Source organism: Rana temporaria, chromosome 1, assembly GCF_905171775.1.
Source record: "Rana temporaria chromosome 1, aRanTem1.1, whole genome shotgun sequence".
Classification (NCBI taxonomy): Eukaryota; Metazoa; Chordata; class Amphibia; order Anura; family Ranidae; genus Rana; species Rana temporaria.
Genome location: NC_053489.1, coordinates 293,397,873 through 293,410,155, shown reverse-complemented (window position 1 = coordinate 293,410,155; position 12,283 = coordinate 293,397,873). Strand labels below are relative to the sequence as shown.

Below are 12,283 nucleotides of genomic sequence, written 5' to 3'. Positions count from 1 at the left end.
AAATTTATTTTTATTATTTTTTATATTATTATTTTTACACTGTTCCTTTAAAAAAAAATCTGATTACTTTTAGGCAGTGACAGGTACTCTTTATACAGGGATCTGGGGTCTAATAGACCTCAAAACCCTCCTCTGCACTTCAAAATATTCAAAATGCCAAAAACCTGCATTTTTGAATACCCTACATTTTTAAAAATCTGCTTCACTGTCTGCCAAGTAAACCAGAAGTGACGTTGTGATGCCGCTTCTGGGTTACTACATGGGAGACCTAATAGAAGCTGATTCCAGCTTTGTTCACGACTCCAGCCAGCCAGCGGATGTGTTGGCTGGTCACTCAGGTCTCCCATTGGCATGGGAGGCCTGGGCGAAATGGCAGAAGATGGTGGGAGGGGAGACGTCACCTCCTGTTGCTTGTGATAATGGACGAGCGACTCATTAGCCGCATCGGTTGTTATTACTTGAAAGCCGACTGCCAGCTCTAAAAAACTGTACCAGTACAACCACTTAAACAAAATTACATACAGGTACGTGATTTTTCATGAAGTGGTTAAGTATGCCATCAACAACCACACTGCTATGTAAAAATAAATGTATTTTATTGGAATTTTATGTGATAAACCAACACAAAGTGGCACATAATTGTGAAGTAAAAGGAAAATGATAAATGTTTTTTTTTTTTTTTTTACAAATAAATATCTGGGAAGTGTGATGTGCATTTGTATTCAGTCCCCTTTACACTGATACCCATAAGTGAAATCTAGTATAACCAATTGCTTTCAGAAGTCACCTAATTAGTAAATAATGTTGAAAACCATTTTTCCTGACTGACTCCATGGCAGCCTACGTGTGGGTTAATCCCGCCTCCTCTCCAATGTGATAGGACCCCATACCCATAAAAGTTAACTCACCAATAGACTCAGTGTTCCTTTTTTTTCCTCCTCCATGGATCTAAATCGTTTCTTCAAGGAATGGAAAAGGGCACACTTTAAGCGGTGCAGCTCGGATCCCAGCCATGGGCGGGTGGAGAGCTTCCCAGCACATTTGGTTGTGGCTGTGGCGTGTGCTGAAGACATCTAGGATCGGCTGGCAAGGTCCCTTTTCTCTATATTCCTCCATGGCAGCGGTTTATATTTGCCTCTGTGTTGTCTGTCTATGTGTGTATGGCGGCTGGAGCGCTTCTGCGTTCCAGCACGCCTCTGACTTCCTGATTCCCATCGCTAGTGCCCCGCGCATGCGCCGTATCCACCCTCAGAGCGAGGCTTGGTCGCGCATGTGCAGTCCGTTGGTTCCCGCGGCGGCCGCGCAGGCGCCGTGGGATCGCGATCCACTGCGCAGGCGCGTTCGTGGAGGACGCGTGACGTCACCGGCGGGTGATTTAAAATCAGCTGCTCGCCTGTGTTCATTGGGTTTCCCTTCAGGCGAGCAGCTGAGTGTCTGGGTGTCTCCCCTCTGGTTGCCAGGTCAGTGAATGGTTCTTTACTTCTGGCTAACATTGATTTTACCATGCTCTGCTATTTAACTTATGTCTATCTGCATTTATTTAATTATATTCAATTGTTTTGTCTAAATGAACTATCTTTTAATTAGTTACATTTATTTATTTATTTATTTGTGTTTTAAAAAAAAAAAAAAGAGAAAGCAGTAATTAGCAGAGAATTTCTTCTTAAAGGGACAGCATACTTTTATTTCTTATACTTTTTTATTCGGCACCATAGGTTCCTTGTTGGTTCCGAATGGTCATCCACTGTACGCAGGTCCAGAAAAATATGGACCAGTCACCGTCTACAGGCGGCCAGCCCTCACGCACAAGGTATGTGCTGGAAAGGGATCAGGGCTAGGGGTTGCTAGTCACAATCCATGGGTGTTGACTCATTTTTCCCTAAATGTTTTTCTAGCCCTTCTAATCCAGAGCCAAATGTCGCAGACCTTGCCAGACCGCAACACTCTTCTTCCAAGTCGAGATCCAAACATAGATCTCCTTCTACTTCTTCCCACCGGAGGAGAAGCTCACATTCCTCCTCAAGACACCGCTCCCACCGCCATGATAGTCGCTCTGATCGCAGAGCCTGCTGGGGATGTGACACTCGTGTCCCGGAGGGCAAGTCATTATGCGACCGATGCTACGCCCATGCGGTCAGGGAAAAAGAGACTGAAGGTCATTGTATCGAGTCTCTGGTGGAACGTGTGGTTCAACGAACTCTAAGAGAGAACATGCCCCACACGCAGATTCAGACCAACACTGACGGGTCTGTTTCCCCAAACTTGGAGATCCTAGAGGATCCCGGTCCTTCCCGGCCTCAAGCCTCCACTCCGGCTTTTCCTGAGGGTGACCTAGAGAGTGATGAAGAAGGCTTAGAATTTGACTTCGCGCAGGTGACGCCACTCGTCAAAGCGATTAAGGAGGCTCTCTTATGGGAGGAACAACCCGCTTCTCCAGCCAAGCAGAAAAAATATTTTAAGCGCTTGGGAAAAGAACGCCCTACGTTCCCGTTTCTGTCTGAACTGAAGGGTATCTTTGAAGAGGAATGGAGCAAGGTGGACAAGAAATCTTCCATGGCTAACAAAGCATCAAGGCTCTATCCCTTCAAACAGGAGGAGGTCAAACATTTGGAGAATGTTCCTCTAGTAGATGCGGCAGTAACGAGACTTGCTAAACACGTCACTTTACCTATTGCTGACTCCGTCTCTTTCAAAGATGGCCTGGACAGAAGAATGGACCAGGACCTCAGAAGAATTTATGGCCTAGCGGGCACAGCGTGCAAACCGGCTCTAGCTTTAGCGGCATTATCAAAGGCCATGGAAGCCTGGACGGAAAACGTTGATTCTTTCCTCAAAGGCGTCTCTGAAGAACTAGCTAAGAACTCAGCCACGGCAGAGCTAAAACTGGCGGTCGCATTCCTGGGTGAAGCCTCCGTTGACTTAATCCGCCTGTTAGCTAGGATTATGCTTTCTTCTGTGACCGCGAAACGGGCCCTCTGGCTACGCCCCTGGGTTGCTGACCCATCATCGAAGCAGAACTGGTGCAAGATTCCCTTCGAAGGGTCAACCCTGTTTGGTAACAAGCTGGATGATGCCATCTCCAAAGCCACGGGGGGCAAGTCGGGTTTCCTTCCTCAGGACAAGCGCCAGACAGGAAGAAAAACACCCCAATTTCGGCGATACAGCCCGGATCGCGCTAGGGAAGCTCGCGCTTACAGACCTGGCGGAAACTACAGAAGGAATTGGAGCAGAGGTAGAGGCTCCTACCGCAAACCTACTCCAACTACTCAAGCGTCAACTGGACGCGACAAAGGGAAATCTTTTTGAGACAACGCCCGCCCAAGCGGATCGTGTTGGAGCTCGTCTACTCCTTTATCGGCACGTTTGGGCGGCCTCAATCAAGGACTTTTGGGTCATCATGGTCCTTTTCCAGTCCTCCCACTCCAAAGTTCATCTCCACCCTTCTTCCAGGGTCACTGGAACAGAGACAGGTTCTTCTAGATTACATTCACCTCCTGAAAATTCAAGGGGCAGTGGTACACGTCCCAAAAGACGAACAGTTTCTTGGGGTGTACTCCCCTCTCTTCTTAGTACAGAAGAAGAACGGTACCTGGCGTCCAGTCATAGACTTAACGTACCTGAACAAATTTATAACACACAAAAAGTTCAAGATGGAAACTTTATCAACCATCCAACAAGCAATACAACCGGGCGACTGGATGATTTCTGTGGACCTAAAGGATGCCTATTTCCACGTCCCAGTAGCAGCAGAGCTGCACAAGTTCCTCAGGTTCTATGTCAACCAGGAACATCTTCAGTTCGTATGTCTACCCTTTGGCCTAACAACATCCCCACGGGTCTTCACCAAAGTTCTTTTGGCACTGGTAGCCCTCATCAGGCTGAAGAAGATTCGTTTGTACCATTATCTGGACGATCTCCTGGTCTTGTCCCAAGACAAAACCCTTCTCCTGGCACAGAGAGATCAGGTCATCTCGACCTTGTCCGAATTCGGGTGGCTCCTGAACCTGGCAAAAAGCCACCTAGAGCCAACTCAGTGTCTAACCTATCTGGGAGCTCAATTCGACACGGTAAGGAAGACCATCTCCCTACCAGTAGAGAAGATTCCGGTAATTCAGGGGAGGATTTCCCGGGCCTTGAGTACTCGCCACCTAAGAGCTCATCAATGCTTGAAGATCATTGGGACAATGGTATCCACAACACCAATGGTGAAATGGGCGCTTTGGAGGCTACGTCCCTTCCAATCTGGCTTTCTCAGGCAGTGGAAATCAGGGAGCATGAGTCAGCGGATCCACATTTCAACGTCAATGAGGGGCAGCCTCTTCTGGTGGCTTCAACCGAAGAATCTGCTGAATTGTCACTCCATCGCTCCAGTTTCGTGGGTCACAGTGACGACAGATGCCAGTGGCTCCGGTTGGGGGGCCTTATGCGGCACAAGCATGGCCAAGGCAGGTGGGACGCTCGCCTCCACAATCCAGGCTCGAACACCCTGGAGCTTCGAGCGGCCTGGTGTGCCCTACAGTCCTTTTCACAACTGCTGAAGGGAAAGTCAGTAATACTAAGGATGGACAACACCACAGCAGTATCATATGTCAAGAGACAAGGCGGGACTCGGAGCTCATCCCTTCTCCAGGAAGTAGAGCCCATTATGAAATGGGCCCAAGTGAACCTGGTCAACCTGACGGCTGTTTTCATTCCAGGCATTCAGAACTCCCAGGCGGATTTCCTGTCACGAACTCAGGTGGACGTCAACGAATGGTCTCTCCACGATCAGTCCTTCCGTTGGATCTTGTCCCTGGGAGTCAATCCCCAAGTGGATCTCTTTGCTTCTCCGAACAATGCCAAATTGAAAAAATTCTACACAAGGGGTTATTACAGCCAGGCAATCGGGACGGATGCCCTAACGGATCGGTGGTGGTTTCAGAGGGCGTACGCCTTTCCCCCGATCCCAATAATTCTGAAATTCCTGAAGAGACTTCTTGCGGAAGAAGTAGAAATTACAATGGTGGCTCCATACTGGCCGAACAGGCCATGGTTCCCTCTTCTAGTCCATCTGAGTCTTCAGGACCCAATTCTAATACCATGCAGACCAGACCTTCTCTCCCAGGGGACGCTCCTCCATCCCTGTCCAGCTCAAATGAAACTAGCGGTCTGGTTCTTGAAAGGGAAAGGCTAGAATCCCTTGGCTGCGCCTCTCGGGTGATCTCTACCCTTATGAGCTCAAGGAAAGGAAGCACAAATAAAGTGTACGGTAGAATATGGTCTAAGTTTGTGGAATTTTCTTTAACCGCGGGCAGTTCCTTCAAGAACCCAGAAATCCAAAACATCCTAAGCTTTCTTCAATCAGGGCTAGACCTACCCCTGTCTGTAAGCTCACTAAGAGTTCAAATCTCAGCACTTTCAGCCTTTTCTGGAATTCCTTGGGCAACCCATCCACTAATCAAACAGTTTTTTCGTGGAGCCTCAAGATTGAGACCTCTGAGGAAGCCAAGATTCCCCAAATGGGATCTCCCGTTAGTACTTGACTTTTTGAATGGACTTAGTATGTCGGGGCCCTCCCCGTCCTCGTTGAAGAACTTTTCAGCCAAAGTAGCCTTTTTGGTAGCCATCACCTCGGCCAAGAGAGTGTCCGAGATCGGTTTTCTGGGTCACAAGGAGCCATTTCTCACCTTTTTTCCAGACAGAGTGGTTCTGATACCTATGCTGGGCTCCAAACCGAAGGTCTCGTCGGTTTTCCATGAGAATCAGGAAGTAGTTCTCCCTACCTTTAAAAACCCAGATTCTGATGAGACTCACCCTCTGGATATGGGCAAGATACTCACTGAATATCTTCCAGTTACATCTACATTCAGACGTTCTGATCACCTGTTCATCCTGCATTCAGGCAAGAACAAAGGGAAAAAGGCATCTTCAAGAACAATCGCATCCTGGATCGTCCAGACGATACAACAGGCTTATTGTGCAAAGGGCTTGGCTCCTCCGCAGGCGGTAACAGCTCACTCCACGAGAGGGATGGCAGCTTCCTGGGCAGCAGCCCGTCATGTGGCGCCAGACGTTATTTGTAGAGCGGCCTCTTGGTCTTCTATAAACACCTTTATGTCCCATTACTGTGTTGAACCTGCAGCACTGTCTTCTGTAAATTTTGGTTTATCAGTCTTGTCGGCTGACGGGACAAATTAAATATATTTCTGTTCAGCATACCCACCCGTGTGTTTGGCTAGTTATTTCCCACACGTAGGCTGCCATGGAGTCAGTCAGGAAAAAGGAAAATTTATTATCATACTTACCGTAATTTTCCTTTCCTGATGGACTCCATGGCAGACGGAGTTCCCACCCTGAAATTATGGAGTCGGGATAGTTACGGAACACTGAGTCTATTGGTGAGTTAACTTTTATGGGTATGGGGTCCTATCACATTGGAGAGGAGGCGGGATTAACCCACACGTAGGCTGCCATGGAGTCCATCAGGAAAGGAAAATTACGGTAAGTATGATAATAAATTTTCCTTTATCATTTTCCTTCCACTTCACAATTATGTGCCACTTTGTGTTGGTCTATCACATGAAATCCCAATGGAATACATTTACGTTTTTGGTTGTAAAATGACAAAATGTAAAAAAAAGGTCAAGGGGTATGAATACTTTTTTAAGGCACTGTATTGAAGCTCACTTTGCAGAATGCAAATAATCAAATATGTATGATATCATTGTTGACCCACTTCTGACAATGCTAGTTTCCAAGCTGTGATGCTTACATTCCTTGAAACATTGACCTAGAACAAGCACGAAGATCAGGAAAATCTAAATAAAGTCTGGACCTCTAATCTGTAAACTTTTTCCAATCATGTGAGTTAAAAAGCACTAAAGCCATAGGATCAGCATTACAGCTATGGAACTAGTATTTTCAAAAGAATGGGTCTGTAGTAGTAGCCTTGGTACCTCAGCAGTACTGGTTTCTTTAAAGGATATGACTACACAAATGAAATCTGCTATTGGAGGTTAATAAGACGTTATTATGACATTACTTCTCTCTAAAAAAACAACACATTCTGAAGCATATGTGGAGTTTATACAATATCTTCCTACCTAGAGAGAATCATAAATTTTTCATTTTTTAATTCCCACTGAGACTGCCCCTTTGTACACAACAAGTCTGCCATTTTTTTTTACCACCCACTTTAATTTTTGCTCTTCTTGTCATTAAATATTAATGATTAATACTTACTTTTGAAATTTTTATATATTTTCATATTAATTCTTTAGTGATCTTTCTGTTCAGGTTGACCCATCCAAGCCAGTGGGTGAGAAAGCTTCATCTCAGCTGCAATCTCCGAAGTCCAAGCGTCGTTCAAGTAGTGAAAATCGTTTAAGGAGAGGTGATTGATTGAGTTTGCAGTTTTTGTGATAATATGATGATTTTTGTAGTTGCTGTCCTTTTTCATGTGCCACACAATAAAATAGTATGTGGCCACACCAAGCAGTGTAAAAGTTAGTCTGTTTCTGGAGTAACATGAATAACAGCCTGAAGCCTCGTACACACGACCAAGGAACTCGACGGGCGAAACACATCGTTTTCCTCGTCGAGTTCCTTGTCAGGCTGTCGAGGAACTCGACAAGGCAAGTTTCTCCATTCCCGTCGAGGAAATAGAGAACATGCTCTCTTTTTGGCTCGTCGAGTTTCTCGACAGTTTCCTTGACGAAAATGTACACACGACTGGTTTCCTCTGCAAAAAAATATCTCCCAGCAAGTTTCTTGCTGGTTTTTGCCGAGAAACTCAGTCGTGTGTACGAGGCCTTGGAGGGAGAGTTCATATACTGCCTGGAGAAGGGATGTTATCGCTAAAAAGTCTCATATTTTATTAGCAACATGTGCTAACCAATCTTAAAATTTCCTTTTGATGACATTGTTTTTCTTTTTGTTTGGACTGCATTTTTTTGTTGTTGTTGTTTATTTGTTATTTCTGTAACTAAATTACAATTTTTTGTTCTGAGATGCATGCATATTTTATGGATCTTCTCACAGAAGGGGAACATTTTCATTTTTTTTTGTTTTTCTGCTGCCCCAGGACAAAATGCAATAATGTAATTGTATTGTTTTTATTTTTCCTAGCATTGACTTTTGATGACCTGCAGTGCACAACATCTGAAGAAAAGGTATCTTTCTGCAGCATTGTATTTAATGTAACTACAAGCTGTCTAAAATGTGACAAGGTGGTAGAGACATACCCAAAAAGACTTTCAGCTGTAATTGCAGCGAAAGGTGGTTCTTCAAAGTATTGACTCGGGGGCTGAATACAAATGCACACCACATTTTTCATATATTTATTTGTTAAACATTTTAAGAATCATTTATCCTTTTCCTTCCATTTCACAATTATGTGCCACTTTCAATTGGTCTATCACATAAAATTCCAATAAAATAAATAAATGTTTTTGGTCGTAACATGACAAAAGGTGGAAAATTTCAAGGGGTATGAATTCTTTTTCAAGGCACTGTAGGTCTATTTTAAATGATAGCAACAGAATATCAACAATCCAGAAAAAACACATAAAACAAATGCTATCAATTAGGGTAAAGTTCAAGTGAGTAAAATGCACTGTGTTTGGAGGAAGAAGAAGTGGAAACATTATGCTTTGGGGCTGTTTCTCTGCTAAAGGTACACACTGATATTGCCTCATTGAAGGGCCAATGGATGTGGCCATGTATTGTAAAATCTTGGATGAGAACACTGAAGGTGGGTCATGGATGGGTCTTTCAGCATGACAATGACCCAAAACATACTGCCAAGGCAACAAATGAGTGGCTCAAGAAAAGGCACAGGTCATTGAGTAGCCTAGCCAGTCTCCATACCTTAATCCTACAGAAAATGTATGGAGGGAGCTGAGATTTCGATTTGCCAAGCAACAGCAAGAAACCTTAAGGATTTAGAGAAGATCTGTAAAGAAGAATGGACCAAAATCCCTCCAGAGATGTGTGCAAACCTGGTCACCAACTAGAAACGTATTACCTCTGTGCTTGCCAACAAGGGTTTCTCCAAGTACTAAGTCATGTTTTACTTGAGGATCAAATATATATTTTACTCACTGAACTTCAACACAATTTATAATTTGTTTTATGTGTTTTTTTTTCTGGATTTTTGGTTGATATTCTGTCCCTATCATTTAAAATACACCTATGATAAAAATTATAGACCCTTAATTTCTTTGTAAGTGGGCAAACTTGCAAAATCTGTAGGGGATCGAATAATTATTTTGCCCATTGTATGTTTAGAGGCAAGATGAAGCAACCCTTGCTAAATCTAAATGTATTCATAAAAAATAAAATGTGTAAGAGAGACTAGGAAAATAATGTAGCTTTATTATAGTAGAGTCAAGTTAATAAGAATAGAGTTGACGTTAATAATGTGTGAAATGCTACAATGAAACAAAATATTTGACGCAGTGCTTTGTGTTACTGTATTTAAGCCACTCATTATGTTGCACAGGACAATCTGGATTTAGACGACCTGCACATCCCAAGAAAAGCGAACTCATCTGTAGATAACGGCACTCTGGGTTCTTCTCTCAGTTCCAGCACATATTCATTGCAGGATTTGGGGACAAGTCCAGTCCTCAAGGGAAGCCTTAGGGAAAGGTCTGTAACTGCATGATTATATTGTTGACTTGTTTGTATTTTTCTGTGGATTCACTTCATCAACAGATTTCCTCTCTCCATTTTTAATAACCTAATCTGTTTCTTGTGGTATGTTTCGTCTTCCATTCACTATTTATTTATTTTAGGAAAGTTTAATTTCACCCTGGCAGAAGCAGCACATTTTTGTTTTCTGGCACCAGCTTGACAGCAAATCCATTCATCTCTATTATGAAGTTGAAGCTGTCATTCACGTATAACACTGTCCTGTGCATTTTCACCTGTCAAAGTCAAGTACAGTTATAAGGATTGTTGTGTGTGCTTCATGGCTCCACTGCAACTTTTAAATATACACTCATACTTGTGAAAATGGCTGGTGATGGAGGAACTGTCTCTCACTGATGTGGTTCATCTCTAACGGATGAGGTTCATTTTAGGGTTGACCACTTTCTTCCTTGTGAGTCCAGTGCAACAATGTAGCTATTGTTCAATCGTTTTTCACTTCAACCTTCTTTAAAGTTTATCTAAAGCTAAATCTTTTTTGTACTTTTTAAAATTGAATGGTGTTGAATTGTGACCCTCGTCAGGTTTTTTTTTCTTTTTCCATCTTTAAACCTGCTGAAGAGACTTGCCCTGTCTATTTGGTCAGATGACCATTATTGCTGAGACTGATAGTAAATAATGAATCCAAAAATGTAAGTTGCCACTGGAACACGCATTGAACAGAAAATGCAATTTTCCAGTGGGGACATTTTTCCAGTAACAACTGTTTAAATCTGGGTACACACTATTTTTTTTTTTTTTGTGCAAAAAAAAATATGTCAGCTCCGGTCGGAGACTCTGTACTAACCATGCAAGGTTAGTCCAGTGATCTCCCCCCGCTGAGCTGTTGTGTTCTTTTTTTTTTTTTTTTTTTTTTTTTTTTTTTTATTTTTTTTCCACCTCAGACATAACCATTTACGGAGGAAGGTCGCGAGATTAACCCGCCTTTCATTTGCCCGCCATATCTCCTTCCTGGTTTCGCATCATATGTGGAATTTTATTTTAGAAGTTTTTTTTTTTTTTTTTTAACTTCTATCGTGTGTATTTTATCATAATTTTAAACATTTTGCCTTTAATTCTTATCACTCTTATCCCTCCATTTTCCACCTCCCCCCCCCCCCCATCCCCTGGGACTCCAGTTGCCATTCTGACTTTTTTTTTTTTTTTTTTTTTATTATATATTCCGAAGAAATTTTATCGGATATTATGCCCTATGCACCCATAAGCTCCGCGAATGTCATGGAATTTTTGAACTCCATCCACTTAGACCATATCTTTTCAAATTCCTCTAAACTATCTGAATCACTTAGCCTTAGAAATTCTAAGTTTTGAATATAATTCATTTTATTGCACCATTCTTTAATGGGAGGACTTTCCCTTTCTTGCCAATGACTGGCTATCATACTTTTAGCTGCCGTTAACATATGGGGTAAGAGACTTTTCTGGTATTGTTTCGTGGGTAAACTTATCCTCTGATGCAGACATCCCCAGGGGTCATCTGGGATCTCTATATTCGTAATTTCCGTAATTAATTGTCTAATTCTTCTCCAATAGATTTTGATCTTTGGACACTGCCACCATATATGGGCCATATTTCCAATCTGCCCGCATCCGCGCCAGCACATCTCTGAGGCTTCTTTCTTATATTTGTGGGCCTTGTCTGGTGTAATATACCATCGGTTTAGGCATTTATAGTTTAACTCAATTGTTTTACTATTTACTGATGTAGTGTGCACTCTTCTCCAGATTTGTTTTAATTCTTGACTATTTAACGAATATCCCAATTCCTCCTCCCACTTTTTAATACATGGTGGCGTGTCCAAACAATCAGTTTCTATGAAATTCTTATAAATCTTGGAAATAACTCCTTTCCCTGTTTGTCCTTGGCTAATTCTCTCTAGTGGGTGTAGGTTTTCTGCTGATCTATGCGGCTGTGGGAGAGCCTCAAAAAAATGTTTTAACTGGGCATACCGCCATTCGTTTATTTCTATTATCTCTCCTTTTTCCTTCAGTTCTTCATAGGTATTTAATTTATCTCTCGTCATGACATCTTTCAGCTGGGCATTCTTTTTTTTTATCCATTTACCAGATATCTTTTCTAACCCCGGTGTAAAATAGTGTGAATCTATTAATGGCATTAGTGGTGAATTAAATTCCCATTTTTCCCTCTTATGAACTTTATCCCATATTTTTATAGCGTGACGAGTGATGCTATGTGATTGTCTACCTAACTCCCTATATTTATCTGGGATCCAGATGATGCTCCCTAAAAGGGCATTGCTCATCTGAGATTCCATGCTTACCCACCTTTTTTGCTTAGTGTCCCTAATCCAATCTATCACTCTTGTGAGAATTACTGCTTCATAGTAACCTCTTATATCTGGTGCTCCCCATCCCCCTTGTGTCTTATTTTTTTTCAGCGTTGCCCAACTAATACGAGCTTTTTTACCCTGCCAAACAAAATTTAATATGATCGTTTGTAAAGTCTTAAAGTACTTCTGGGGTAGAGCTATCGGTAGCATCTGTATCTTATACATGATTTTGGGCAGGATCACCATCTTAAATATATTCATTCTCCCACCCCAGGATATCTGTCCTGTAGTGAGTCTGCTAA

General features: G+C 42.7%; 1 protein-coding gene across 1 annotated transcript in view; it reads left to right on the top strand.

Annotated features, from left to right (window-relative positions):
• SPATA6L (spermatogenesis associated 6 like) overlaps positions 1-9,646 on the top strand; it is an 81,670-nt gene extending 72,024 nt beyond the window's left edge. The window contains exons 9-11 of the mRNA XM_040326058.1: positions 7,276-7,372; positions 8,107-8,150; positions 9,482-9,646. Coding sequence (XP_040181992.1) covers positions 7,276-7,372; positions 8,107-8,150; positions 9,482-9,646 — 306 coding nt within the window. The remainder of the gene's footprint in view (positions 1-7,275; positions 7,373-8,106; positions 8,151-9,481) is intronic.
• The last annotated feature ends 2,637 nt before the right edge of the window (positions 9,647-12,283 follow it).